The sequence below is a fragment of the Hyperoodon ampullatus genome (genome assembly GCF_949752795.1).
Source record: "Hyperoodon ampullatus genome assembly, chromosome: 12".
Lineage (NCBI taxonomy): Eukaryota > Metazoa > Chordata > Mammalia > Artiodactyla > Ziphiidae > Hyperoodon > Hyperoodon ampullatus.
The window spans coordinates 21,959,644-21,985,820 of record NC_136925.1 but is presented as its reverse complement, the minus strand read 5'-3'; the positions used below and the strand labels follow the sequence as shown (position 1 = coordinate 21,985,820).

The window sequence follows — 26,177 nt, the reverse complement described above, 5'->3', positions numbered from 1 at the left end:
CATGACATTTTTAAATTCCATATATATATGTTAGCATACGGTATTTGTCTTTCTCTTTCTGACTTACTTCACTCTGTATGACAGACTCTAGGTCTATCCACCTCATTACAAATAGCTCAGTTTCGTTTCTTTTATGGCTGAGTAATATTCCATTGTATATATGTGCCACATCTTCTTTATCCATTCATCCGATGATGGACACTTAGGTTGTTTCCATCTCCGGGCTATTGTGAATAGAGCTGCAGTGAACATTTTGGTACATGTCTCTTTTTGAATTATGGTTTTCTCAGGGTATATGCCTAGTAGTGGGATTGCTGTGTCATATGGTAGTTCTATTTTTAGTTTTTTAAGGAACCTCCATACTGTTCTCCATAGTGGCTGTACCAATTCACATTCCCACCAGCAGTGCAAGAGTGTTCCCTTTTCTCCACACCCTCTCCGGCATTTATTGTTTCTAGATTTCTTGATGATGGCCATTCTGACTGGCCAACACTCCAATTCTGAATAAACCCCCCAAACAAACATCCTTCCTGTATTGTCATTTGGTCAGAGCAGACCCTCAAGCAGTGAGCCAGAGGCACAACATCCACCACCGCGGAAGCCACGGGAGCTCAGGGTGGCAGGTGTCCTGGCCTAAAAGTAGGCACAGGTTGGCACTGGTGGGAGACGCACCGTCGGAGATTCACTCAGTGCTTTCTGTGGTTGCGAGGCTGACCTTAGTCAGAATTCGAGGGAGGCACACTAGTGTGAGAATATCCTGTAACATGCGGTTTGAAAGCGTTCCTGCCAAGCATGCCACTTACCTGATATGTTATTTTTATTAAGCATCAGGATTGTGCTAGGTACTTTTTAGAGGAAAGGTGAAAAGCCACCCACCTTATTTTAATCTTCAGACTTAATTCCACGTAGTTTAGCGCTACAGTCCAGAGAATAATTTCCTTCCTCATAGGTGACCACAGCTACCTTATTCAGAATATACTCTCTGGAGGCTTGATAAGAGCGGTTGAGTGGTAAGGTATGTGCGTGGGGCGGGGTTAAGGGGAGAATTGCCCATGTACTTTTTGCTCTTTATTCCCGCTAGGATGCATTGCCATATATCCTCACCAGGACTGGACTAGAATGAAAACCTAACAGAGTGTGGGCATGGGGGAGGGAGGGAGCTAAGTGAGAGATTTAATCTGGTTCCAAATGTGAGTTCTCATCTCTCAAAAATTGGGCAATCACATACTTCTAAATGTAGACATCTTTACATAATAGTATTTTTGTGCATTTTACATACATGAATAAATCTTTGCAAAGATTCCCCCCCACCCCCAAGTTTGAAAGTAAAAGCAAATAAACCAGTTGCCCGGACAGAAAAGACTGTTTTAAATCACTGGAGCCTACTAAAAATTTAAATAGCTCTAATCATCACTGAAATCGTCCTCTGTTGTGTATTACTCAGCTGAAAGCACTTTAATTTCACAGACGTGACTTAAGACACTGAGAACTTCCTTTGTCTCCTTCTCCCGCATCTTTTCCCTCCCCACTATAGAGATTTCCTCCTAACTTCTTTCCTCCACACTAGTATTAGCCAACCCATGGCACTGGAGGCTGGTGAGGTTTTTGTCTGTTTGCTCATTTTTGTTTGTTTTTCTCATATGCAGCCCGTGTTTCTTACCGTTTCTGTTTTAGAAGATTATATTACATTAAACTTAACATGACCTAAAGGAATCCGCACATCGCCTGTAGTTTATGGTGACTGCAAAGGATACTCCATTAGCATTTAGTTATTTAGTAATTTCTTGATTAGGAGTGAACAACAATAAAATTTTCCTTTTCCTCCAGCATGAAGGATAATAATGTGTATAAGTGCCCTGCACAGTGCTGGCTACAAAGCAGGTATTCAAAACCTGTTCATTCCCTCCCTTTCCCTTTCCCAAGAAGGAAAAAAATCTCAGTCAATAATTTTAAAAGTAAATATCTCTGAAGGAAAATAAATCTCTTAGTTGCTGTACAGAAGAAACGAACACAACATTGGAAAGCAACTATACTCCAATAAAAATTAATTCAAGGGCTTCCCTGGTGGCGCAGTGGTTGAGAGTCCGCCTGCCGATGCACAGGTTCGTGCCCCGGTCCGGGAAGATCCCACATGCCGCGGAGCGGCTGGGCCTGTGAGCCATGGCCACTGAGCCTGCGTGTCCGGAGCCTGTGCTCCGCAACGGGAGAGGCCACAACAGTGAGAGGCCCAAGTACTGCAAAAAAAAAAAAAAAAAAAAAAAAATTAATTCAAAAAAATAAATATCTTAGTTAAAAACATTAAGTTAGTTTTGAGTACAAGTTACTGAAGTAATGAATTTGCTATTTCAGCTGGTTTTATAACCTCCTCAATGCATGAATGTTCACACCCATAAAGATACACTAATTCATAGAGATAATGCAGGATGCACTTTAGTACTTAGATATTTCAGAAAAAAAGTGTTTGATTTGATGACCTCCAAGTTTCCTATCAACTCCAGAATATTGGATTTTATGAAAGGTATTTGTAGTGTGTTTTGGGAAAAAAAAGATCTTTTTTTTTGAGAAGGTATTTAGGGACTGTGACAGCTGATACAGATACTTTATTGTAACCATTTTTAAACTTTCAACCTTTTCTGAGTGGTTTTTGATATCCCCAATACCTGGAGCTAAGGAGGCAGATTCCATTGTGAATGTCATTCAGAAGTTACATAAAGATACAAAACAGAACTCTAGGGTTCTGAGCAGTGTACTGTCACTCTGTGTTTGTGTAATGCTTTTGTCAACAGCTCCAGAATTTCTTTCTCAAAGAAGAAGAAATATAGTTGTTGAGAGAGCATATATAAAAATAGAAGGCAGTGTGCATGGCAAAGTTACAGCTACTGTCGTCCGAGTATCTCAGTGAGAGTCTGCACTGACCCGAGGTGCTGAGTTGTGGGAAAGGAATCCTGGAAAGCTTTGTTTGCTCACATGGGTCCCAGTCACCACAGAGCATTATCACTAAACTAAGGAGTTCTGTGTCCCTAAGCTAATGATTCAAAGGTGTTGTGGGTCTGTGCCCGTTAATGCTGCTAGGGCAAATCAAGTCATTTTAAAGAACAAGTTTACTCTGGAAGATGATCAAAAGGGAAGAGTGTCAACCTTTTTTTTCCCCCTCTAAATAGTAGGCAGAACAGGAAGGAAATCTTTACTTATTATGGTAGCATTTTGGTTTATTGCCACAAGCCACATTGATCTAGCTGGAGGACAGTTCTCTTGAGGTCTCTATAAGAATAGATGGGTTTTAAATGGGTGAGTGGAAAGAGATAAAGTTATATGTAACCAGCATGTATTGCTAAAGGAATAAACAAATGAACATTATTGGACCCCAATTGTTAGCAAGTCCTTGGAGAGTAAATGAGGGACTTGTTGAAGTAAATTTGAACTATGCATTGACATTTTAGTGACCTGCCTAGCTCAAACATTAGATCCATTGTATTGTGAACTTTGTTAAGCATGGATATTTAATGACCGGTAACACGATTTTAAGTTAGGTGTTTGTTACTGCCAATAGATAGACCATTTATCAAACTCAATCTGACAGATATACTTTATGAATTACTTGCATTGGCTGTGAGACAGACATCTTAAAAAACAAGCAACATCAGTCAAGTCTGTCATGGTACTTATAACTATTTAGAAAGAAAAAAGTGTTAGGCATGCATATTGCATTTTAGCCTCCTCCCCACATTAATGGTACAGGCAGACCTTGTAGATATTTCGGATTTGGTTCCAGACCACTGAAATAAAGCAAATATCGCAATAAAGCAAGTCACCTGAATTTTTTGGTTTCTCAGTGTATATAAAAGTAATGTTTACACCAAACTGTAGTCTATTAAGTGTGCAATAACAGCATTATGTCTAAAAAAATGTACATACCTTCATTTAAAAATACTCTGTTGCTAAAAAATGCTAACCATCATCTGACAGAGCAGGGTTGCTAAAAACCTTCAATTTGTAAACAAACAAACAAACAAAAAACACAATATCTGTGAAGTGAAATTGAAGTGCAGTAAAACTAGGTATGCCTATGGATTGTAAAGCTTTCCTTGGTTGTGTATCGTTTTTATTATCCCACGCGTGCACTGAACCCGTGATCTACTTATAAATTCTCATCATGCTTGGTACTAAACAGAGAGATACATTGTGCCATAGAGTTTGGCAGTCTGTTTAGTGAGCTGTTACCATTACCTCACCTTACCTGGCAGAGCTGCCTGTTCTGCCCACAGAACCTTTTTCTTTTGCTCGTCATGCCCATGGAAAGGTCTTCAATCCAATAATGGCTTCTCATTTGGTCGAGAAATCAGACAAAAGCTTTGCAGCTGTGAAGTGCAGCCCATTTTAAAATTAACCTATTGTAAATCCTTAATGATTGAGAAATTCTGCAATTTGCTATGATGTGTGGTTCATGCGCACGCAACCAGAATAGCAAACAGCAGAGATGGTGCAGGTCAATATGGCGGGCGTTTGAAAAGTGAAGGAAAAGAAACTTGATAAGACATCGTGCTTGGTTCAAACCAGCATGTTATGTTCTCCCGCCCTTCATCTGTCACACATCACTTCGCCTCCCACCCACAGGCTCTCCCAAGTGGAATATAATCCTTGGAAATACTTACTTAAATTACAGTTTATTACACAAGAAGTAAAAGCTTCCACAAGTGTAGTTTACCTTTGCCTCCTGTAATACTTTTTCAATCTAGAGCCTAAATTCTTAGGGAAAAGGAGGGCACAGGTTTTTGACTCACAAAGACCTAGAATTTGAATTTTGATACCAAAACAAATTAGCTCTGTATCCTTAAGCATATTACTTAAATTCTCTGGGCTTGAGTGTCCACATCTGGAAATCTCACTGGATTCATATACAGATTAAATCAGATTATAAAACCTAATAGGGATACAGTATGTTTCTCTGCCTCTTACTGGCTGTGAGACTCTTAATCAAATTCCTTAACTCCTCAGTGCCTCGGCTTCTCTATCTGTAAAAACGGGGATACTTCCTAGAGCTGTTGCGAGGATTAAATAAATGAATCCACATAAAGTACTTACAACAGTACTCAGCATCTAGTAAGTATTCAATAATTATTAACCATTCTGGCTGACAGATTTTAAACAGATAGTCAACAAAAAATTATATTTACAAATAATGATAAACAAGGTAAAGGAAAAGTTGTACAACTTATACGAGCTAGAAAAATAAGCAGGGGCTATGTCATTTAGTGCTGTGTCATGAGAAGCCACTGATCAGGGGATGACATGATTTGATTTACTTTTTTTTTAATTGACATTTTTCTTGTTTCTTTTTTGTTTTAATTCATCTTTCAAAATTTACATACAATAAATTCACTCCTTGTGATGTACAGTTCTGTGAGTTTAGACAAATGCATACAGGTGTATAGCCACCACTAGAATCAAGCTATAGTACAGTTCCATCACTTCCCCCCAAAATCCCACATGACACCCCAGTATAAGCAATCATTTCTCCCACTCCCAAACTCTGCAACCACTGTTCTGTTGTCTGTTCCTATAATTTTGCCTTTTCCTAGGGTATCATGTACATGGAATCACATAGTCTATGTAGCTTTAAAAATCTAGCTTCTTTAACTTAGCATACTGTATTTGAAATTCACCTATGGTATTCCATTTATCAATAGTTTATCAATAGTTCTTATTGCTGGGTAGTATTCAGTTGTAAGGCTGTACCAACATTTGTTTTATCTCTTTACCAGTTGAAGGGCATTTGAGTTATTTCCAATTTGGGGTGATTATGAGCAGAACTACTGCAAACATTTGTATTCAGGTTTTTATGCAAACGTATGTTTTCATTTCTCTTGGGTAAATACTTAGGAGTGGGGTCACTGGCTCTTTTGGTAAGTGTATGTTTAACTTATAAAGAAACTGCTAAACTGTCTTTCAAAGTGGTTATAGTATTTTGCATTCCCATCAGCAATGTGTAAGAGTTCAGTTGCTTGGCATTGTTGTCAGCATTTGATACTTATTTTAGACACGCTACAGGTGCATAGTAGTGTCTTACTGTGATTTCAATTTGCATTTTCCTAATGACTAATGATGTGTTGAGCATATTTTCATGTGCTTATTTGCCATTCATATTATCTTCTTTGGTGAAGTATCTGTTCAGATTGTCCATTTTTAAATTGTGTTGTTTGTTTTCTTATTATTGCGTTTTAAGAGTTCTTTATGTAGTCTGGATACAAGTCTTTTGTCAGAAATGTTATTTACAAATATTTTATCCTAATCTCTGTCTTGTCTTTTCATCTCTTAACAGCATCTTTAGATGCAGAGCAGAATTTTATAGCTTTAGGTTTTATGTTTAAGTGTATTTTCTGTTTTGAGTTAATTGTGTGTAAGGTGAAAGATATGGGTTGAGGTCCATCATTTTGCATGTGAATATCCAATTGTTCCAGCACCTTCTGGTGAGAAGACTCTTCTTTCTCCATTGTATTGCCTTTGTTCCTTTGTCAAATGTCAATTGACCTTATAATTGTGGATCTCTTTCTGGGCTGTCTGTTCTGTTCCACTGATGTATGTGTCTCTCTACTCACCCCATACCATACTGTCTTGATTTCTGTAGCTTTATATACTAAGCCTTGAAATTAGTTAGTGTCAGTTCTCCAACTTTGTTCTTTTTGTTTTGGCTGTTCTCGTATCTTGGGTGTTCCCTATGAATATTAGAATTAGGTTGTCTATATCTATAAAAATCCTTTTGGGATTTTGCTTATGATTATGTTGAATCTGTATAGTTAACATCTTAGCAATATTGAATCTTCCAGTTTGTGAGCATGGTATATCTTTCCATTCATTTAGGTCCTCTTTGATATCTTTCTTTCATTGGTGTTTTGTAGTTGTCAGCATACAGATTCTGCATGGTTTTTTTTTAAAATACCTATTTCATGTTTTTGAATGTTACTATAAATGATACTCCTTAAATTTTAAATTTCCAACTATTCTTTGCTAATATATAGAAATACAATTGGTTTTAGTATATTAACCTTGCAACATTTTTAAACTTCCTAGTTCTAGGAGCATCTTCATAGATTCCATCTATGTAAGTGATCATGTCTTATGTGAATAGAGATAGTCTTTTTTCTCCCTTTCCAACCAGCGTGTCTTTTATTTGTTTTTCTCTTAAGCAAAAGAATGATTTGATTGGATTTACATTTCTCAAAGACCAATCTGGCTGCACTGTGAAGAATTGATTGGGGCTTCCCTGGTGGCGCAGTGGTTGAGAGTCCGCCTGCCGATGCAGGGGACGCGGGTTCGTGCCCCGGTCCGGGAAGATCCCACATGCTGCAGAGCGGCTGGGCCCGTGAGCCATGGCCGCTGAGCCTGCGCGTCTGGAGCTTGTGCTCCGCAGCGGGAGAGGCCACAACAGTGAGAGGCCCGCGTACCACACACACACACACAAAAAAATTTGATTGGATGGGGAAAATGTAGAAGAAGAAACCAGTGTGGAAGCTGTTGCAGGAATCTGACAGACAGTGAGGGCTTGGGCTGTGATGATGGTAGTAAGAGAGGAGACAAATACTCTGTGTATTTTGGAGATAGAGTTGGTAATGCAGTGAATAGGAGGGAAGATAAAAGGGGAAGGGAGCAGAGGACAGTAAAGCTTCTGTCACGAGGAACGGGGTGAACGGAGTCAATCATTTGTTGAGATAGAGAAGACGAATGAGGAATATATATGTTAGTGATCTGAGTCAACGAATGAACTCAACTTGATAGAAATTCTCCTCTGTACCATCATCTGTTGTCTGTACCTCAAGCAAAGTTTTTCACTGCTCTGGTTGGTTTCCACTAAGTGCTAGATATAAGCCTACATACGGGTTTAGAGACTAGGATCTGGGGAAGGATGAATGAAAACGCTATAGGGCAGAGATTATCAAACTCTCTTGGTTCATGTTGCCTCATAGACATTTCTAATCCAAAAGAAATACCTAACAATTCCATTTATTAAGTGGCTTGATCCAAACTACTTAATAAATGTTTATGTCCTAACAGCTTAGCATGTGTTAAGGACTGCGTAATTTCTTCTTTCTTTTTTTCTTTTCTTAGTTTAATCTGTCATTATGTTAAATACTATACTCACAGAATTTTTTAAAACTCCACTTTATATCGTCACATCACACATCTTCTCAGTTCCAATATTTAAGGCAGGCGGGGGCGTGGAACTCCTCCTACTTGAGCCACTACCCTCTGGCCCCCATAAAGCTTGTAGCAGTCTGCTATGCACACTGACACGGTGGTCATCCTAAAACGGCCTTAGGATGGGAATTGCCTTTGTTTCTCTCCTGAGCTGGATGAACTCCCTTGATTCCACATCTTCCTCTTTGTTTTCATTGTTGCCCTCATATTGATGAAATAAAACTTTGGAAACCTCCTAGAAAAGGAAGTATGAAATACTAAAATTTTAAGAATTTGCATGCATGAAAATGTTCTGCTGTCACTCCTGTTTCATATTTGGCATGATATAGAATTTAAAGTTGGAATTTTTTTAAAAGAAACTTGAAAATGTAATTCCATTTAAGGACTGCGTGATTTCTTAAACCTTGGAATCAGATTATACACCACCAACCTCATTTACTTTCCACACTGATTTTGGTGATACTTGGTTTTTATCAGTGACAATAACCACTGAATACTCAGCTTTGCAAAGATATGTTACCCAAAGGAATCTCATGTGGAAAATGTGAACTCCTGCCAACTAATAGTTTGCATGGTGTCCAACACGTGCCACTGTGTTTCCCGGGAAATTAAAATACCCCACAGTGCCTCTCTGTATTTCGGAACTGTGGACTTAGGACCTTATTCCAAGGCTTTTTGTTTTCTGTTTAAAGGTTTATCTCTTCCTATTGTTTTTATATCTCTACATTAAAAACCAATCTCATGTTTATCATCTTTTATGAAACATAGTTTATTTTAGGGATTTTTTATTATTAAAAATTATGAAAGTTAAGCATGTATTATGTAGAAAGTTTGGACAATACAGCAAAACACAGAGAAGAAACTAAGTCGTTCCTAACTCCACCATCTACCAATAACCAGTACTAACATGCTGTTGCTTTATCTGCCCAGTTATTTTATATGAAGATTTATTATATTTTGAATAATAACTATAACTAACTCTGATTTTATAAAAGAGTAATAATCTGTAGTTTAGTGGGGATTTCATACCCTGGAATTGTGACTCGTCTGTAAGGACCTTTGGGATAAATAAGACCGAGTTCTAGCTGCTTTCTTTTTCTTTTTCTTTTTTTTTTTGCGGTACATGGGCCTCTCACTGTTGTGGCCTCTCTCGTTGCGGAGCACAGGCTCCGGATGCGCAGGCTCAGCGGCCATGGCTCACGGGCCCAGCCGCTCCACGGCATGTGGGATCTTCCCAGACCGGGGCACGAACCCACGTCCCTTGCATCGGCAGGCGGACTCTCAACCACTGCACCACCAGGGAAGCCCAAGCTGCTTTCCTTTTATTGGCAACTTCCATTAGTTGAACTCAGGATTGGAGGGCTTGAAGACCCCACCATTCATGAGAGAGAGGCTTCCTGCTACTGTGTTTCTAACCTAGCAAATGTGAAGTGTGTTATTTACACAGTAGTTCTTCATTATAAAGGTACAAAAAACACAAATGGATTTTAGTGAAGGAACGTTTTTTTGAAGTGGTTAAGTCTAGCATATTTTTAAAAAGGGTAACTTGTCAAGGGTTTTATTTTCTCCAGTAGATGGATGTACTTGCTAAAAGTAATATATTAAGGCCCTACTATAAGATAGTAGTTCTAAAAGATTGTCTGATAATTCAGGTTTAAGCTATTTGTATTGTCCTGACACCACAAGGAAAACTTTTGTAATTCCATTTCATTTCTGGTTTATTTGTTGTTTTATTTTCTCTGCCTTCCTTCAGAAGTACTAGACTTTGAAGTTGCATACGTGGAAACAAGATTTTTGTTTGAGTTCATCTACTTGAAATACGTTTTAAAAATTCACCTTCTGTCACACTACAGAGTTAGAGCTTGAGTAGAATTTTAAATTCAGAAAAGAAAAAATGGTCAATGTAGTTTAGTTCCAGAAAGCAGTTCACAAAAGATGGGGTGGAAACTTCTAAGTATATATACACACATATATTCATATTTAGAGTCTCATTGTTACTCTTTTTCTGTCTCACACTCACTCCTCTTTCCCCCTCCCTCTCTTTTTTCTCAATAATTGAAAATTCTGACCAAAACAAGTGGTGTGTGTTAGTACTTTTTTAGCATAGTCTGGACTGTCGAAGAGTAATTTTTTTCTTGTAAAATCCTGGTAGAGGACCCCATGGCTGACTCTAGAGCTGAGGCAGAGAAAATACAAGATGAGCCTAGAGTAGTAGCTTGTATTGCCAGGGACTAAATGCTTAAAAATGCATAAGTAAGTAAAAGTGGAAGCAAGTTAAAAGGACACAGGAGCCAACCTGAGAGAGTTCCCAGTGGCTGAAACTAGAACAATTTGAGCAAGAAAATAAATGACAATAGTACTTTATCATAAGCCAAAGAATAAAATAAATATCCATGAGTTCTTACTGATGCAAGTAAGCAAATAAATAAATGAGGGAGAAAGGCAAATCTTCCTTACAGAAGAAATCCAGAGAATAAATGTAGAAGGAATGGAGAAAATAGAAAATTCCATCAGAACGCCACAGTAATAATTGCTGCAGGCAAGATGCATGGATGAATGCTAAAATTAATGAGCAAAACTTTAAGAAGAAAAGGGATGTTTGTCTAGCCTCAAAATCTCTCTCCCAGGAAGTGTATTGATCTCTGTGGTGCTTTTAATAAATGTCCACAAATTCTTTGATACCCTTCCTCCAGCAAGTGGCTTAATTCCCTTATCTTTGAGCAGGGCTAGACATAGTGCCTGGAACTAAGAGTATTATAGCTTCACAGTAGAGAAACCTGGCAGATACCATCTTCACCAAGTGATCAGGGTTTGTTTACACCACCAGGAAGAAATCATGTTGATCTCATCTACCCCCTAGACATTACGCAATGAGAAGGGCGCTTTACCTCTCTGGCGTTCTTTTCCAAAATCCATAACCTCAGTCTAATCATGAGAAGACATCAGGAAATCCCAAATTGAGGAACATTCTACAAAATATCTCACTAGCACTCTTCAAGGGTGTCAGGGAAGGTCTGAGTAACTGTCACAGCTTGGAAGAGACTAAGCAGACATGACAACTAAGGAATGCAGTTTCCTAGATTGGATCCTGGAGCAGATAAAGACATTAGTGGAAAAACTGATGAAGTCTGAATCAAGTCTGTAGTTTAGCTGATTGTATTGTACCAATGTTAACTTCTCGCTCGGCGTTGATAAATGTAACATGATATGTGAAATATGAACATTAGAGGAAGTTGGGTGATGGGAATCCTGGAACTCTCTGTACTATCTTTACAACTTTTCTGTAGATCTAAAATTGTTTCAAAATTAAACGTTAAAAAACTCCCAGCTTACTGGTGTCTTTCTCAATCCAAGGATATTTGTTATTTTAAAGTGTCTCTAGAGCACATTAGTTCAGAGAAATCCCCCTCCCCTTCGTACAGTCTCTCTAGAAAAGAAAGATGAGCTCTTGATAACAAAACAACTCTCACAGAGCAGGGACAATAAATTCTAGGGGCTTGTCCTCCACCATGAGAGACGGAAGCGCATCTCTGCCTGCTCTGAGCGGCGTGGTTCAGCCAGCGCTGATGGTTCGCCTTTTGTGACTTGGTAGTGTGTCCAGCATTTAGGTTCCAAAAGGTATTCCATTAAAAAAGTGCAGGGAGACAGGGAGGTCGGCTCGGTGCTTTGTGACCGCCTGGAGGGGTGGGATTGGGAGGTTGGGAGGGAGGGAGACGCAGGAGGGAAGGGATGTGGGAACAGATGTATATGTATGACTGATTCACTTTGTTATAAAGCAGGAACTAATAAAAAAAAAAAGTGCAGGGAGGAGCACCTGTGGTTCTGCCTGCCTCTGTCTTGGGCCCTTCGTTCCAAGTATTACCACTGACCTGCTCATCTCAAATCTTCAGAGGTACTAGATCTGGTTTCATCTGACCGTCTGTTAACGTCGGATTGTTGGTAGACTCAAATGGTATCAGAAGTGTGGTACTCAGAAAGATGGATACAGGAAAAAATTGTTTTCTTCAATATAAAATACACTGTATTTTCTTTTCTTCCTTTTTTTCCCCCCAAAACAGTAAAATCTCATTAATCCAATGTAATTATGGGTACAGATGTGAAATCTTGATTTATAAATATTTTATTCTTATTACTTTCAAGCTCTCATTAACTCACAATAGGATAACAGAGCTGAGTATAAAAGGCCTAACCAGATCCTATTTTAGTAAATAATAATATGCGATGGCTGAGGATGATTATTGTCATAGTGACAAATTAGAATTTGGATACTAAAATTAAACTCCTTCCCTGTATGCTAATCATTCTCTTCATCTGACCATTAGTGAAAACTGTCTTTAGTTTGTATACATGTGGAAGATATTGCTTTATATCTTAAATATATTTCATTACCTAAATACCTTTATTAAAAGTTAAACATATTTTATTACCTACCCAAATTGAGTACCTTGCACTGTGTCTATCTTGGGAATATAACTGGTGTGATCAGTGAAGAACAATGTACTGTTCTTGAACATGGAAATATGTTTAGGTTGGCATAGTGGCAGGTGCATGCATTTTCTGGAAAGCCCTATTTCCCGGATTGTTAATGTGTCGCCAGGTAGATACATAGATACTTAATAATACTGCCTAATCGCTGTAGTCAGATTGAGCAACACATAATTTATAGCAATTCTGAGACTAGAAACACAAGAATGGTAAATATGTGATAAAGATGTACTACGATTGGTAGTCAGTAGAAGTGCAGACTGCACATTATTGATAGCAAGCCATTCTTGTAGATGTGTGTGATACCATTTTCTTGACAGGTATTTTCAAAGTGTACCTTTCCATGTCATCTTGGTATCTTTAGTGAATTTATTTGTATACTTAAAAAAAAAGGCAATGTTTCATTTCCTAATTTTATATTCAATTAAGAATTTTAGTGGTTGGCTACTATGTGCCAGGCACATTCATTTATTATTGCTCCAATGTCCCAGTGAATTAGAAACTCCTTTGCCCATTTTAGAAATTAGAAAATGGAGACTCTGAAAGGTTTAGAAACTTATCTGTTAAACTCTACTTATGGTATAACATAAGTGGTTACCTTACCTGAATAAGTTGCCTAACACTTGGATATAGATAATGTATCAGAAATAAAAGGAGGTGGATCCCTAGGAAGGGAGGGAGGGGAGTTGAGCCTAGAATAATGACTATTTGAGAATGAATTTAGCAAGTTTGCTAAGTAGGTAGAGCATCACTTCCTTGGGCAGGTCTGGTTCCAATACACTGAATGTATTGGTCCTGTCAGATTTGTTGAACATGCGAATAGTCCAATCAAGTGTAATACTCATTAAGGGAAAAGGACTACAGTTTGAAAGTTTTTATGGAGATGCGCACTGCCTGATCTGTGAATTGAAAGCATCTTTGAAGAATTTGCTTCCCTTCGTATTCCTAGGTGATAGTGAATACGTGGGTAGAAAAAGGAGAGCATTTCAAATAATCCTAATGAAGTTAAGTGATTGCAGTCTTCCGTATTGTGAGGAAAAGTTGTGAGCTGTGAAAGCCAAGGACAGCATTAAGATATTACCGTGACTGGCGTTTGATTAGAAACTGCGCAGATAAGCTTAGGTTCCTCTTTATGAAAACCATCCTCACAGCCCGATGAAACATCTTTTCAAAGGTTCTGTAGTTGCCATGGATCCTTGTTAGCGTTGATAGACTAAGTTGTAAGCCATATTCAGTCATCTGAGGTGAAGTAGCCAGAAAACCTACTAGCTAATATCAAAGGTAGCTTCATCTCTAAATTCATACTGGTTTGGAGATGAAAAGGGTAAATAGCCTAAAGATTAGATTTTTAGTTAATTATCACTGCTTGAAAAGCAAAATAGTTAGGATGCACATTGCCTGAATCAGATCCTAGTGTTTACTTTTTATGCGTTAACTTTTTATCTTAACCAGTAAAGGGGATTTCTTAGGTCCTGACATAGGAATTTAAGATGGTGTGGTCTTTCTAAAAGTTGTTGAAACCTTCACAGGTACTCAGTTTCTGAAAGCCAGAGGGACACAGACAATATCGAAGGCATTGGTCCCTATGGTAACGTATTTACATTTGGCCCAGAAGTGGCTGGTTTCTCCTTAGCTTCTTTTAATTGCTATATATTGACAACCGTTTTCGCGACTATTTGTAAGGTGTCAGATTGATGAGCAAGTGTACAAGGGAGTACGCACCACATCCTTGGGCTTGATTAGATGCTTCGGATGACAAAGAGCTCTACGTGAAGAGGCACCGAGGTGTTTTTGGCTTTTCCCTAATGCGTCTGTCACGTAGTGCAGGCAAGAAGCCTGTCAGATGATTTAAATATTTTCCTCAATTCTCTTTTAAAACAGGTGACAAAAGAGCTAAAACAGTATGACAACAAAATTATAGAATGCAAATTCGAGAACAACAGCTGGGTCTTTATGAGACAGAGAACAGACAAAAGTTTCCCTAATGCCTACAACACTGCCATGGGTGAGTGTGACACCCTCCCAGTGGAGGTTACATGAACCACCCCCCCCCCCAAAAAAAAAAAAAAACACAACAACACACAAAAGCTAAAGTGTTAGAACCAAACTGTGCTGCCTCTTGTGGTTCAGCTTTGGGGGCAGAAGCCCGTGCGGACCGCGGAGGGCTCATGGCAGGTCTGTGCCCCGCGTGGCTCCAGTCCTCCCGCACCTGTGGGCTGCTGCGGGCGCCCAGGAGAGGGGTTAAAGGGCAGGAAATCGGGCCGCGGACAGCATGAATTTGTTGAACGACAGCCACAACAAGAGCCGTGGTAATTGCAGATCCATTCAAAATGCTGTAGCCATCGTCTGCCAGATGGGAAAAGATGGCATGAGCAGGGGAAATGTAATCTCCAGCTCCTAAGATAGTTTTACAAACAATGGAGAGTCAATGAAAACCTTAAAAAACATAAAATGAAAAAAAAAGAAACGTAAAAACCTGCTGTGCTATCCTTCAGGGTGTGCTCTGGGTACAATGTGAATGCTTTGGGAATTCAGAGTAGTGAGGGAGGGTCTTTCATGGGAAACAGCACATATTAATTAGGTCTCTGAGGTAAACTACTACGGGCAGCAATTCTGGGTTGCGTTGTTAGTGGAACTGAAAGAAAAAGACAGATAAAAACCAAGAATAAAGGTTAATAGGATTATGCACTTTGAGTGCTCAGTCAGTGACAATGATGATCGGATGATAAGCTTATGAGATAATATAGAAATTGTCACTTTGAGTTTTGTGGCTTAAAAATTACTGTTGTACATTCGAAGGTTCTTGTTGGAACTAACGTCTGTGTTCAGACAGGATGCGTTAATTTGGAAAAGAGGAGTAATTAAGCCCGTGTTTTTTCCTAAAACCAAGTGGGTAAATACAATTTTGATCACATAGGGAAAGGTGCTTTCTTTAATAGTCATTTTGTTGTAATACCTTACTTCAAGCAAGTTACTAAAATAAAGAATAATACGCTCTGCCAGTTACACTGCAGCCTCCCCGTTCAGCGGGCACGGTGGCTGGTGCCGTGTTACATGCATCAGTGTGCGCTTCTCTCTGAGAGAGAGAAAAGCTGGGGGACTAGAGTGCTCACTTTCTTCAGAAACTGTGCTTGAATATGGACCATAGTGTGACGCACTGGGTGAGATCAATATCCTATACAAACTAGACGGATCAAAAACCATAGTGAAGACAGGCTTAAACCCAGATACTTCAAGTTTGGGTCTAGAATTAATAGTAAAGAGCAGCCACCAGAAATGCACTCATTTCGGGGGCTGGGGAGGGAGGAGCACAGTTGAAGCCACAGCAAGTCACCCACGTTGGGAAGATGGAAAGTTCTAGCGTGTTGGGATGGAAACGTCTCCCCGTCCTCATCTCCCTGGGGCGAGTCAGCTGCCTCCATGAACCCTCACACGAGACTCACGTCTGCCTTTGTCCACAGCCGTGTGCAACAGCATCTCAAACCCTGTCACCAAGGAGATGCTGTTTGAGTTCATCAACAGATGTGCGGCAGCTTCTCAAGGACAGAAGCGAAAGCATCATCATCTGGACCCGGACACGGAGCTCATGCCTCCACCACCTCCCAAAAGACGTTTGACTTAAAGACCTGCCTCAGACTTCAGGATTGAGAGGAAAGATGAGTGAGGAAAAGTGCTGTTGCCCCATTTTCTTTGCGACCAGAGAAATTCAAAACAAGAGTGTGGCTTGATGTTGATACACATTTGACTTTAAAAAAAAAAAGAAGAAAGGATTGTAGCCAGCCTGTAAATATTTGATGCATTTGTTTCCTCAGTGCTACAATACATCATGGACTTAAACATTTTATTTATATCTGGTAAACTCAGCCTTACCTTGTGGAATCTGAAGAATCCAAAGGCTTAAATGAGATCGAAATCAATGAAAAAGAGGCCTTGTTTATATACGGATAACTTCTACTTTAATTTATAAAGTTAGCAATCTAGAACTGTGAGTGCCTAGAACACTGTATTTTTTAGAAGTTGTATTTCAACTATGATAGATTTTCCTTTTAAAACATTTAGACAATGGCATTAAATATTCTTGCTATTATTTATCATGGATTTCCTACATTTCTGAAATTCCTGTATTCAAAACCAAATGACAAAGTTGTTAAATATTGTACTATATTAAACAACTTGGTCTGGCTTATATCATTTTAAGAAGTTGTTTTGGAAATGTAAAAGTAAAAAAGTAAAGCTCCAATTTTGTTAATTTCATCCTTTCTAAAGGAGGTATATTGAGTCTTTTCATCGTCTCTTTCTGTTGTTTGAACTGCAGTATCAGCTATCCAATGTATCCACTCTGGCAGTGGTCCCGAGTTACTTCATAGAACTTAGAGACACACCACCTGGTCCTGCGTGTGTTGTTCTCCTGGGAGACTTTTGTTCTTTCTTTTTTTTGGTTTTAACGCCAGGGCTACTTCTGCTGTACCTCAGTGGTAGCACATTGTAAATTACATTAAAAACACACAACTCACTGTGATGATAGGAGTGATATCAGATACAGACAGTGTTGTATTTGTTCCCTTGCACCAAACAGCAAAGGAAATGGCAGCTGACTCCTTTAATTAGAAGGTAATGTCAGTGGAAGAGAATGCTGTCACTAGAAAATGCTCTCCCACTGCTTGATAAATGCAGAGGCAAAGACTAGACATCTGTAGGAACTAAACATCAAGGAAGCCAAGACATTTATTTTCAAAGCCAGAATTCTCTCATCTTCTATTCTGGGAATGCTATTTCAGTTGTACATCTGAATTTAAAAAAAACAAAAAACAAAAAACACATTTACTGATAGATAATGGATTTAAAGAGTGGCTAATTGGTCACATGCCATTGTTGGGAAACTGTGTTCTGATTGGTTTGTGAAGGAACTCTTGAAAATTAGCCTACTAGAGGCTAATGTATTTATTTTTAGAGGTACAGGTTTTAAGTATGTGTATTTAAACAAATTTTCATGATCTGAATTTTATATATGTATGTGCATATATATATATGAGTATATGCAGCAGTGTATATTCTTCTGCTAATACAGTGAGAAATCCAAACAGGTCACCTAGTAGATGGAATATCTGATAGGATTTCTATATCAAGTAGCACAGATTAACTAAACATGTATTTATATTCACCCAAGTTTTAATGTTTTTAAACAAAGTTTCTTCCTGCAATGCTTTTCTATATGAAATACTAGAGTCATGCTTGGGCTTCTTCCTTTATTGTTCCCAAGTTATGTAATGTATAGTGAATTTATTCAAAATGCCATTTTAGTGTTTCTTTCCTAGAGTACTTTTGTGCGTTTGAGCACAACAGGGATTAAAACATCTGACTGCCGCAGTAACTATTGAAAAATGGAAATTGGTCAGGGTTTCATGGTGTCTTGTGCAAAGCAGATCTAAAAAAAACGCCTATGCAACTCCAAATAGTCCAACGCCTGCTCCACCAGGATTGGTGGCTCTTTTCACAAGGTGCATTGCTTTCTTCCAAACCCGTGTAAACGCAGAAGCCTTTTGCAGATGTAAGAGCAAGCTTTTGTCAGCAGTCTTTAATGGAGTGAAAATGTTTATGGTAATTGTAACCTTTTAAATGAGTTACGTGAAAAGAGCATCTCATTTTTAATACACCCAGGTATTTTCTCCTTGCCTTTGTGCATTTTCCAGGACTTAATTTTCTTAATTTATCTTTTCCTTTCAATTGTAGTAAAGTATAATAAGTAGATCCCATTTAGCCTCTGAACACATTACCATCTGCAGTGTCATAAAAAGTCATCTGGAAAGTCGGGGGTGGGGGGAGTCAGGATTTGTGACGTCATGAAGGAAACACTTTCTTTCTCAGCCCACATCATAATAACTGTTTTCTGACACTGAAGTTTTGTAGATGAGAATAAGAAAACTTTACTTTCCCGAGTTATGACATATAACTTTGCTTTGTGTTTGGAAAAGATGTGGAAGACTCGACTGCCTGGCTGGTTACATTTGCTTTCCATGAAATGCTCAGAAAATGTCAGGACATTCCTTCTCTAATTGTGTGTCAGTGCAGTATTGTAATAAAACTACTGATTTAAAATAATAGAAAGTGTATCTACTTTGTTTTCCTGGTGATGCCTTTGTGTCCCTTTATATAACCAACGCACTCGTGTCCCTTTTATTGCTGTCATCAGATCCTGCTGCTGTCCACCATACCCATCAAAATCCACCTGGTTTTGTTGCATTCTAGGGATTAGCATGAAGACTTGGAAAATCTTCTGTTTTCCTTCCTGAGAAACCGAGAAACTTGGAAGTAAAGAATCAAGTACTTGCAGATGGAGAAAACTAATGTGGTAGAGAAGACCCCGGGGCTCAACCCAAAGGCCAAGCCTAGGCTCCGCCTCTCCTTGCTTCCCTGTCCTCTCTAGAACTTGTTTCTCCCCTCCCCCATCTATAAAATGCCAAGATTGGATCAGATGATCCAAAAGAAGCTTTTCAGGTCTGACATGATTCTTGTGTAAAAACCAGTGCTTTGTAAACATCCTGTATCCACAATAATAGCAATATGACCATTATGGAATAGTCACCAAGCCCCAAGATGCCCTAAAGAGAACCACTCTGTGTAGGGAGGTACCGTCATCAGCCTCATTTGTAGCTAAGGAAGCTCTGACCCGAGGTAACATAGCTAGTTAGTTGTGAGCTGAGACCCAAACACAGGTCTTTCTACTCCGGGTCCTAATTTGCTGTGCAGTCAGTACTCCCTGAAAGGCTCTGGTACAGCCTCTGTGAAGAGGGCTGCTTCTGTGCCAGGGTCCCAAACTATTGAAGCTGTTTCTTTGATGCTAACAGGTAATAGGCTCCAAGCACCTCTCTCCAAAATAAGATTAAGTTGGGAGCAGGAAAGTAAATACATTTTTAGGACCTTATTTAACAATATTTAAATGTGAGTGACACAGAGGCCGTGAAAAGAAGTTTAATAATTCTCATAAAGATGCTAAATTCCAAAGATGCAGTTAGCAAGAAATAAGTGATTAAATCACACACTGGGCCAGCATTTCCTGATTGTCACATAGTTTGCTGTCAACTCTGATGCTTTGGCAGGTTATTGTCAGCCTCGGTCAATTCCAGATGTGTCCATCCCCTCCCTAGACTCAGCTGTCAGGTGACCTCCCAAGCTTCTAGGAAGATTTCACATTTCAAAAAAATCAGTGCACAGATCTGGGGTAGCCAACTGTTTTGCCATGAAAGGTCATTTACAAAAAACTGGGTTGCCATCGTTTCATAAAACAAAGGGAATCTTAATACCCGAAAAGGAGGTAAGGCATAATTTAGAAGAAAAGACATGCATTTACGCAGACCAAATTTTGTTTTATGAAAGTCTCACTACACCATCCTTTGCTTCTACATTTAACCCCAAACTGGTGAAAACTTTTTCATAGGCCAGTGTTGGGAATCTTTGCATAGGTGAAATTCCAGATCGGGGCTTGTAAGTGGGGAGAGGGACATGAAAACCCCAGGGAAGAAGAAGCCCCTGGTTCCATAGCTGAAGGTCGTTTTCATAGTAACTATCGTCCAGTTACCTCACAATGGTTGATTACGTTGTGCTCTTGTGATCGAAGATATATAGGTGAACAATGAAATTATCTGAATGTTTAAAAATACACAAATAGGGCTTCCCTGGTGGCGCAGTGGTTGGGAATCCGCCTGCCGATGCAGGGGATGCGGGTTCGTGACCTGGTCCGGGAAGATCCCACATGCCGCGGAGCGGCTGGGCCCGTGAGCCATGGCCACTGAGCCTGCGCGTCCAGAGCCTGTGCTCCGCAACGGGAGAGGCCACAACAGTGAGAGGCCCACGTACTGCAAAAAAAAAAAACAAAAAAAACCCACAAATAGAATGAAACCCTCACCTCTTTGCAGTACAAAAATAAGCATAACCGGGCTTCCCTGGTGGCGCAGTGGTTGAGAGTCCGCCTGCCAATTCAGGGGACACGGGTTCGTGCCCTGGTCTGGGAAGATCCCACATGCCGCGGAGCGGCTGGGCCCGTGAGCCATGGCCACTGAGCCTGTGCTCTGCAACGGGAGAGGCCACAACAGTGAGAGGCCCGCGTACCGCAAAAAAAAAAAAAAAAAAAAAGCATAACCGAATATAACACAGAAGAACAGAATTTGGCTTTGACAGCAAGTCACACCAACAAGAGTCACCAGTTTTCACAGTTTTGAAGTCGGCACATGGTCTATTTTCCCTTTAGATTGCCGCCACCGGATTGATCTTTCAAAACTGCAAAGCTGCTCTTGTTTTCCACTCCAGTCAGTGCTCCCTGGCCCGTGACATCAGAGGCCCTGTGTGACCCAGTCTCCACCTGTATATCCAGGTTTGGGTCTCACCGCAGTGTGACTCCTGGCTGTCCCAAATCTCCATGCTCTCTGCACCCAGGAACCTATGGTCGTGGTGCTTCTACTGCTTCTGTCAGAAAGCCCCAAGCTCCCTTACCCCAGGATCACGGAGGCCTTCCCACCACAGGTAGCCTCCTGGCTGTCACGCTGTGTCGTGATGGTCTCCCCTGGGCTCCGTGAGCTGAGGGACTCTGTCATACACAGCACAGGGCTCAGCAACAGTGGGCCCCCGGCAGTAATTAGGGCAGGAGGTTCACGTGCCTTTTTGTACTTGCTATTGAGACTCAGTCAAGATGTGGGAACTATACTCGATATTTTCTTTTTTTGTTTTCTTTTGGCCTCATGCAAGATCTTAGTTCCCTGACCAGGGCTCGAACCCATGCCCCCTGCAGTGGAAGCATGGAATCTTAACCACTGAACTGTCAGGGAAGTCCCTATACTCAATATTTTGTAATAACCTATAAGGGAAAAGAATCTAAAAAAGAATATATATACATACAATGTTGTGTTAGTTTCAGGTGTACAGCACAGTGATTCAGTTATAAATATATCACTGTGCTGTACACCTGAAACTAACACAGCATTGTAAATCAACTGTACTTCAATTTAAAAAAAACAAAAAGATGTGTTTGCTCTTGTCTCCCTCAGTTTAGCTATATAGGAACAGAAACTTTTTTTGTCCCTCTAACCTTATCATCATCATAGAAGCACTGGTAACATCTCTCGTTTCTTGAGAATTTCTTCACAGCCCATCTCTGATGCATCTTGTATTTAATCCTGATTAGAAGTGTCTTGTCTGTTCTTGCCTTTTGCACTGAACATGAATGCTTCTGAGGGAAACTTCTCAGCAGGAAGAATCTTAAGAAAGTGCCCTGGTCTCTGAGGGAGGTGTGAGGGAAGCAGTGTTTTCCATCACGTCTTACTTTTCAGGGCAGCTTCACGGAGCTGAAACTAGAAGGCTTCTTCTCCCCACCCACCTGCTCCCGCCTGACTTCTGATGTTTCCAAAGAGAAGTCCTTTGGTAGCAGCTGAGGCTTTTCAGTTAGTTTTAAAAATAAATAGCAGTCCGTGATCCCTTAGCGTGAATTGGTGCTTCTAGCCATGTCTTTTAGAGCGGGAAAGGCAAGTGAAAGATACTCTTCTTGTTGCTACTATCGAATGCTATCTTCCAAGATCTAAAGGAATAAGAAACTTTACTGTTTCTGTAGAAGTTCTGCTTCCCCTCCGAAGGCCATCAGGGGAGCATTGTATAGCTTTCATCTACAGCATAAACACACACTGGAGGTGAGAGCCACAGAGACCCCAGCCGAACAGCACCATAACCAGAACTTTCCTATAATAAATTTTCTTGAAAATTCTGCATGTGGGTAGAAACCAGACACCTGGACACACCATGTACAGTTGGGATGATGCAGGGGGTGGAACGTGGTCTAGGCCTTGGTGGATGGGTGGGATGAATGGGGAGGGCAGGTGTGGACAGAGAACGTGGGGGGAAGATGCTTTCCGGGGCTGTGTCTAGAGCTCGTGTGCAGGGCAGTGGTAGGAAATATGGCTGTACTCTCTCCATCCTAAGCTCACCAACCACCTACCCACCGCTGGCCCCTTGATCTCCTTCCAGATGTTGACCCATTTCCTTCTGTTCCCCTTTCCTTCAGAATTCCTAGAAGGAGGTGATCGCACTCACTTGCTCCTTTTTTCCTCATCTCTCTTGAACCCACTGCCAACAGGCTCTCGTTCCTGCTGAGACTGCTTGTCACCACCACCAGTGCCTCTACAGGTCACATCCACTCTCTGAATTGACCCATCAGCACCATCAGTGTTTCAGTTTCTCTCTGTTTTGTTTTATTTTGTTACTTTTTTTTTTGGCCACACCAGTGCGTTATGCGGGATCTTAGTTCCCTGCCCAAGGATGGAACCCACACCCCCTGCAGCGGAAGCGTGGAGCCTTGACCCCTGGACCGCCAGGGAAGCCCTTGTTACTTCTTTTTAATGGGAAATTTCCTACATATACACAAATAAGGAAAATGGTAAAATGAACTCCCCCATCTACCCAGATTCAGCAATGATCAATGTGGCAGTTCCTGTTTATTTTATATACCAACTAGCCCCCCACCCTCCATTACACACGTGCGTGTACACACACAACACACACACGATTATTTTTAAACAAGTCACAAACTACTCCCTCCTTGTTGAACCCTTTCCGTTCTTGGTTTCTAGGCCACCATAGTTTCTTGACTTTCTTTCCTTCCACCCACAGTTCTCTCTCTTTTTTTTTTTTTTTTTTTTTGTGGTACGCGGGCCTCTCACTGTTGTGGCCTCTCCCGTTGCGGAGCACAGGCTCCGGACGCACAGGCTCAGCGGCCATGGCTCACAGGCCCAGCCGCTCCGCGGGACATGGGATCTTCCCGGACCGGGGCATGAACCCGTGTCCCCTGCATCGGCAGGCGGACTCTTAACCACTGCGCCACCAGGGAAGCCCCACAATTCTCTCTTGCTGAGCCCTCTTTATCTTCTCAACCTTTGTGTGTGGTAGTGACCCAGGCTCAGCCCACTGGCCTCTGTGTACACTCTCTAAGAGATCTCTCCTACTCTGAACACTAATACCATCCACACACAATTTCCAAACCTATTTCTAGCCTGGATCTCTCGTGAATTCTAGACTCAACTATTCAACTGACAACTTGACATCTTCACTTGGATGCCTAATGGTCACCTGAAGCTTAATATACCCCAGACTGAACTTTCCTCCTCCTGTAGACTTCCTTCTCTTCCCACAGGCTTCTCAGAGAGCTCAGTTCATGGCAGTTGCACTTTTCCAGTTGCTTGAGGATCATCCTTGATTCGTTTCTTCCTCTGACATTTCACATCCAGTCAATCCACCAGCAGATGCCAGCGGCACTACCCTCAAACTGTAACCAGAGTTTAACAACTTCTTACCGTCTTCAAACCTCTCATCTCATCTCTTGCCTGGATTATTGCAGTAGCCTCCTAACTGGTCTCCCAGTTTTCCCTCTCCCTCATCACCTTCTCAGTCCAGTCCCCCCACAGCTGTCTGTAGTATTTTTTAGAACATGTCACTCAACTACTCAAAACCTTCCAGGGCCTTCCACCTCATTCAGGATTAAATCCTAAATGCGCATCGTCATCCATCCAGGACTACATAACTTGGCCTCCAGCCGACTCTCTCTCATCTCTTCCTTCTTGTTCACTCTGCTCATCGATTCTGGCCCCTTTGCAGTTTCTCCAACTTGCCAAGCATGCTCTGACTTTAAGGACTTGGAACTTTCTTTTCCCTTTACCTGAATGCCCTTCCCCTCGATATCCATAAGTCTCACCCTCATTTCATTCGAGTCTCTAGACAAATGCTGCCTCATCAAAAAGGACTTCCTGACCATCCCATCTGATATGCCACTCCCACCACCGTCTACCTTCTTACCCGAGTTTATTTTTCTACAAGCATTATGATCTAACATATATGTTTGCTTGTTTGCCTGTTGTCTGACTCTCTCTAGAATGTAAGTTCCATGGGAACTGAGAACTTGATTTCATTCATTGCTGTATTTCCAGCACCTAGGCCAGTCTGGCACAAAGTGTAGGAGCTCAGTAAATATTTCTAGAATCTATAAATGAACTCGGGTTACATAGATAGGCTGGGGACAGATTACGAAGGGATTTGAATGTCTGGCTAAGAAGTTAAGCTAAATTTGGTCAACAATAAAGAGCTATTGAAAGCTTTTTTTTTTTTTTTGCTGCACTGCCCGGCTTGCAAGACCTTAGTTCCCTGACCAGGAATTGAACCCAGGCCCTGGGCAGTGAGAGCACAGAGTCCTAACCACTGGACCGCCAGGGAATTCCCTATTGAAAGCTTTTAAACAAGGGAGTTTTTGGGTGCAATAAGCTGGTAATAATCTGTCGAAGGTGACCAGTTGGGAGGCTATTGTAATAATCCAGGTGAGAGGTAAAGAACCCAGGATAGGGTGGCATCTACCAAAATTGAGGAGATTGGATGTGACAGGCATTCAGGAGGGAGAATCATCAAGATTCAGCAATCAGTTGAGAAACCAAGTTTACCTTCAAGGGTTTGAACTGAGGTGGGGTGATGGTGGTGCCCTTAACAAAGCAGAGAAGTGGCAAGAAAGAGCTGATTTGGGGTTGGGATAAAGAAGGGGCCTCTGGGTGTGGTGAGAGGGACGTGCTGTCAGGAGATTCAGATGGAATTGTCCAAAGAGAGGGCAGAAATTTAGAACTGGAGCTTGGACAGTCAGACCACTAGCAGGATTTTAAATTCGTCCACACAATAGTGATGGTGAAAACAGTGTGTAGAAGGTTTGGAGTACAAGAGGGTCAGGGACCCCAGTGATAGTGGGTAGGAGAGAAAAAAAAAAAAATAGGAAAGAAAGTAAGGCATCAAGAAGTAAGAAGAGGGCCTCCCTGGTGGTGCAGTGGTTGAGAGTCCGCCTGCCGATGCAGGGGATACGGGTCCGTGCCCCGGTCCGGGAGGATCCCATATGCCGCGGAGCGGCTGGGCCCGTGAGCCATGGCCGCTGAGCCTGCGCATCCGGAGCCTGTGCTCCGCAACGGGAGAGGCCACAACAGTGAGAGGCCTGCGTACCGCAAAAAAAAAAAAAAAAAAAGAAGTAAGAAGAGGCTCAAGAAGGTACAGCCCACAGTCGATAAGAGAAATGTTTCTTATTTTTCCTTTGCCAAAAATAGTTTTATTGAGCATTCAAAGATGAAAAATGCTGAAAGCCAAAGTAGTAGCCTTGACTTTTTAATGTCATTACAAATAGTGCTTCTTTGAAACCTGGCGCTCATCCATTTAGCCCCATCTATGTGGGTTTTTTTGGTTTTTTTCCAAGAGACTTCAGGGCTTTACACTCAAGTCTCCTTAACAAGTCACACAAAACCTCCTGGTCCTGGCCCGAGAGAGAGAAATGTCTCTTGCTAGAGAGGGCAGGAAATAGTTCTGGTTGCTCCAGAGAGGAGTCAAGGGCTGAGGAAAAGGCCTTGAATTGGGTTTCTAGGTGACCTTCAGAAAGATGATGCTGGTGGCTGAGGTGAAGGGAAAAACAAGAAAAAACAGGAGGAAATGGAGGTGTTGGGGTT

At 41.0% G+C, this 26,177-nt stretch overlaps 1 protein-coding gene across 4 annotated transcripts in view; it reads left to right on the top strand.

Moving 5' to 3' along the window:
- Positions 1–16,617, top strand: part of RNGTT (RNA guanylyltransferase and 5'-phosphatase) — a gene marked incomplete at its 5' end in the record, with an annotated part of 242,019 nt that extends 225,402 nt beyond the window's left edge. For all 4 annotated transcript variants that reach the window (XM_079716219.1, XM_079716218.1, XM_079716217.1 and 1 more), the window contains 2 exons: positions 14,560–14,683; positions 16,140–16,617. In XM_079716219.1, the coding sequence (XP_079572345.1) occupies positions 14,560–14,683; positions 16,140–16,300 (285 nt within the window). In that variant the 3' untranslated portion in view covers positions 16,301–16,617. The remainder of the gene's footprint in view (positions 1–14,559; positions 14,684–16,139) is intronic.
- Between the last annotated feature and the right edge of the window lie 9,560 nt (positions 16,618–26,177).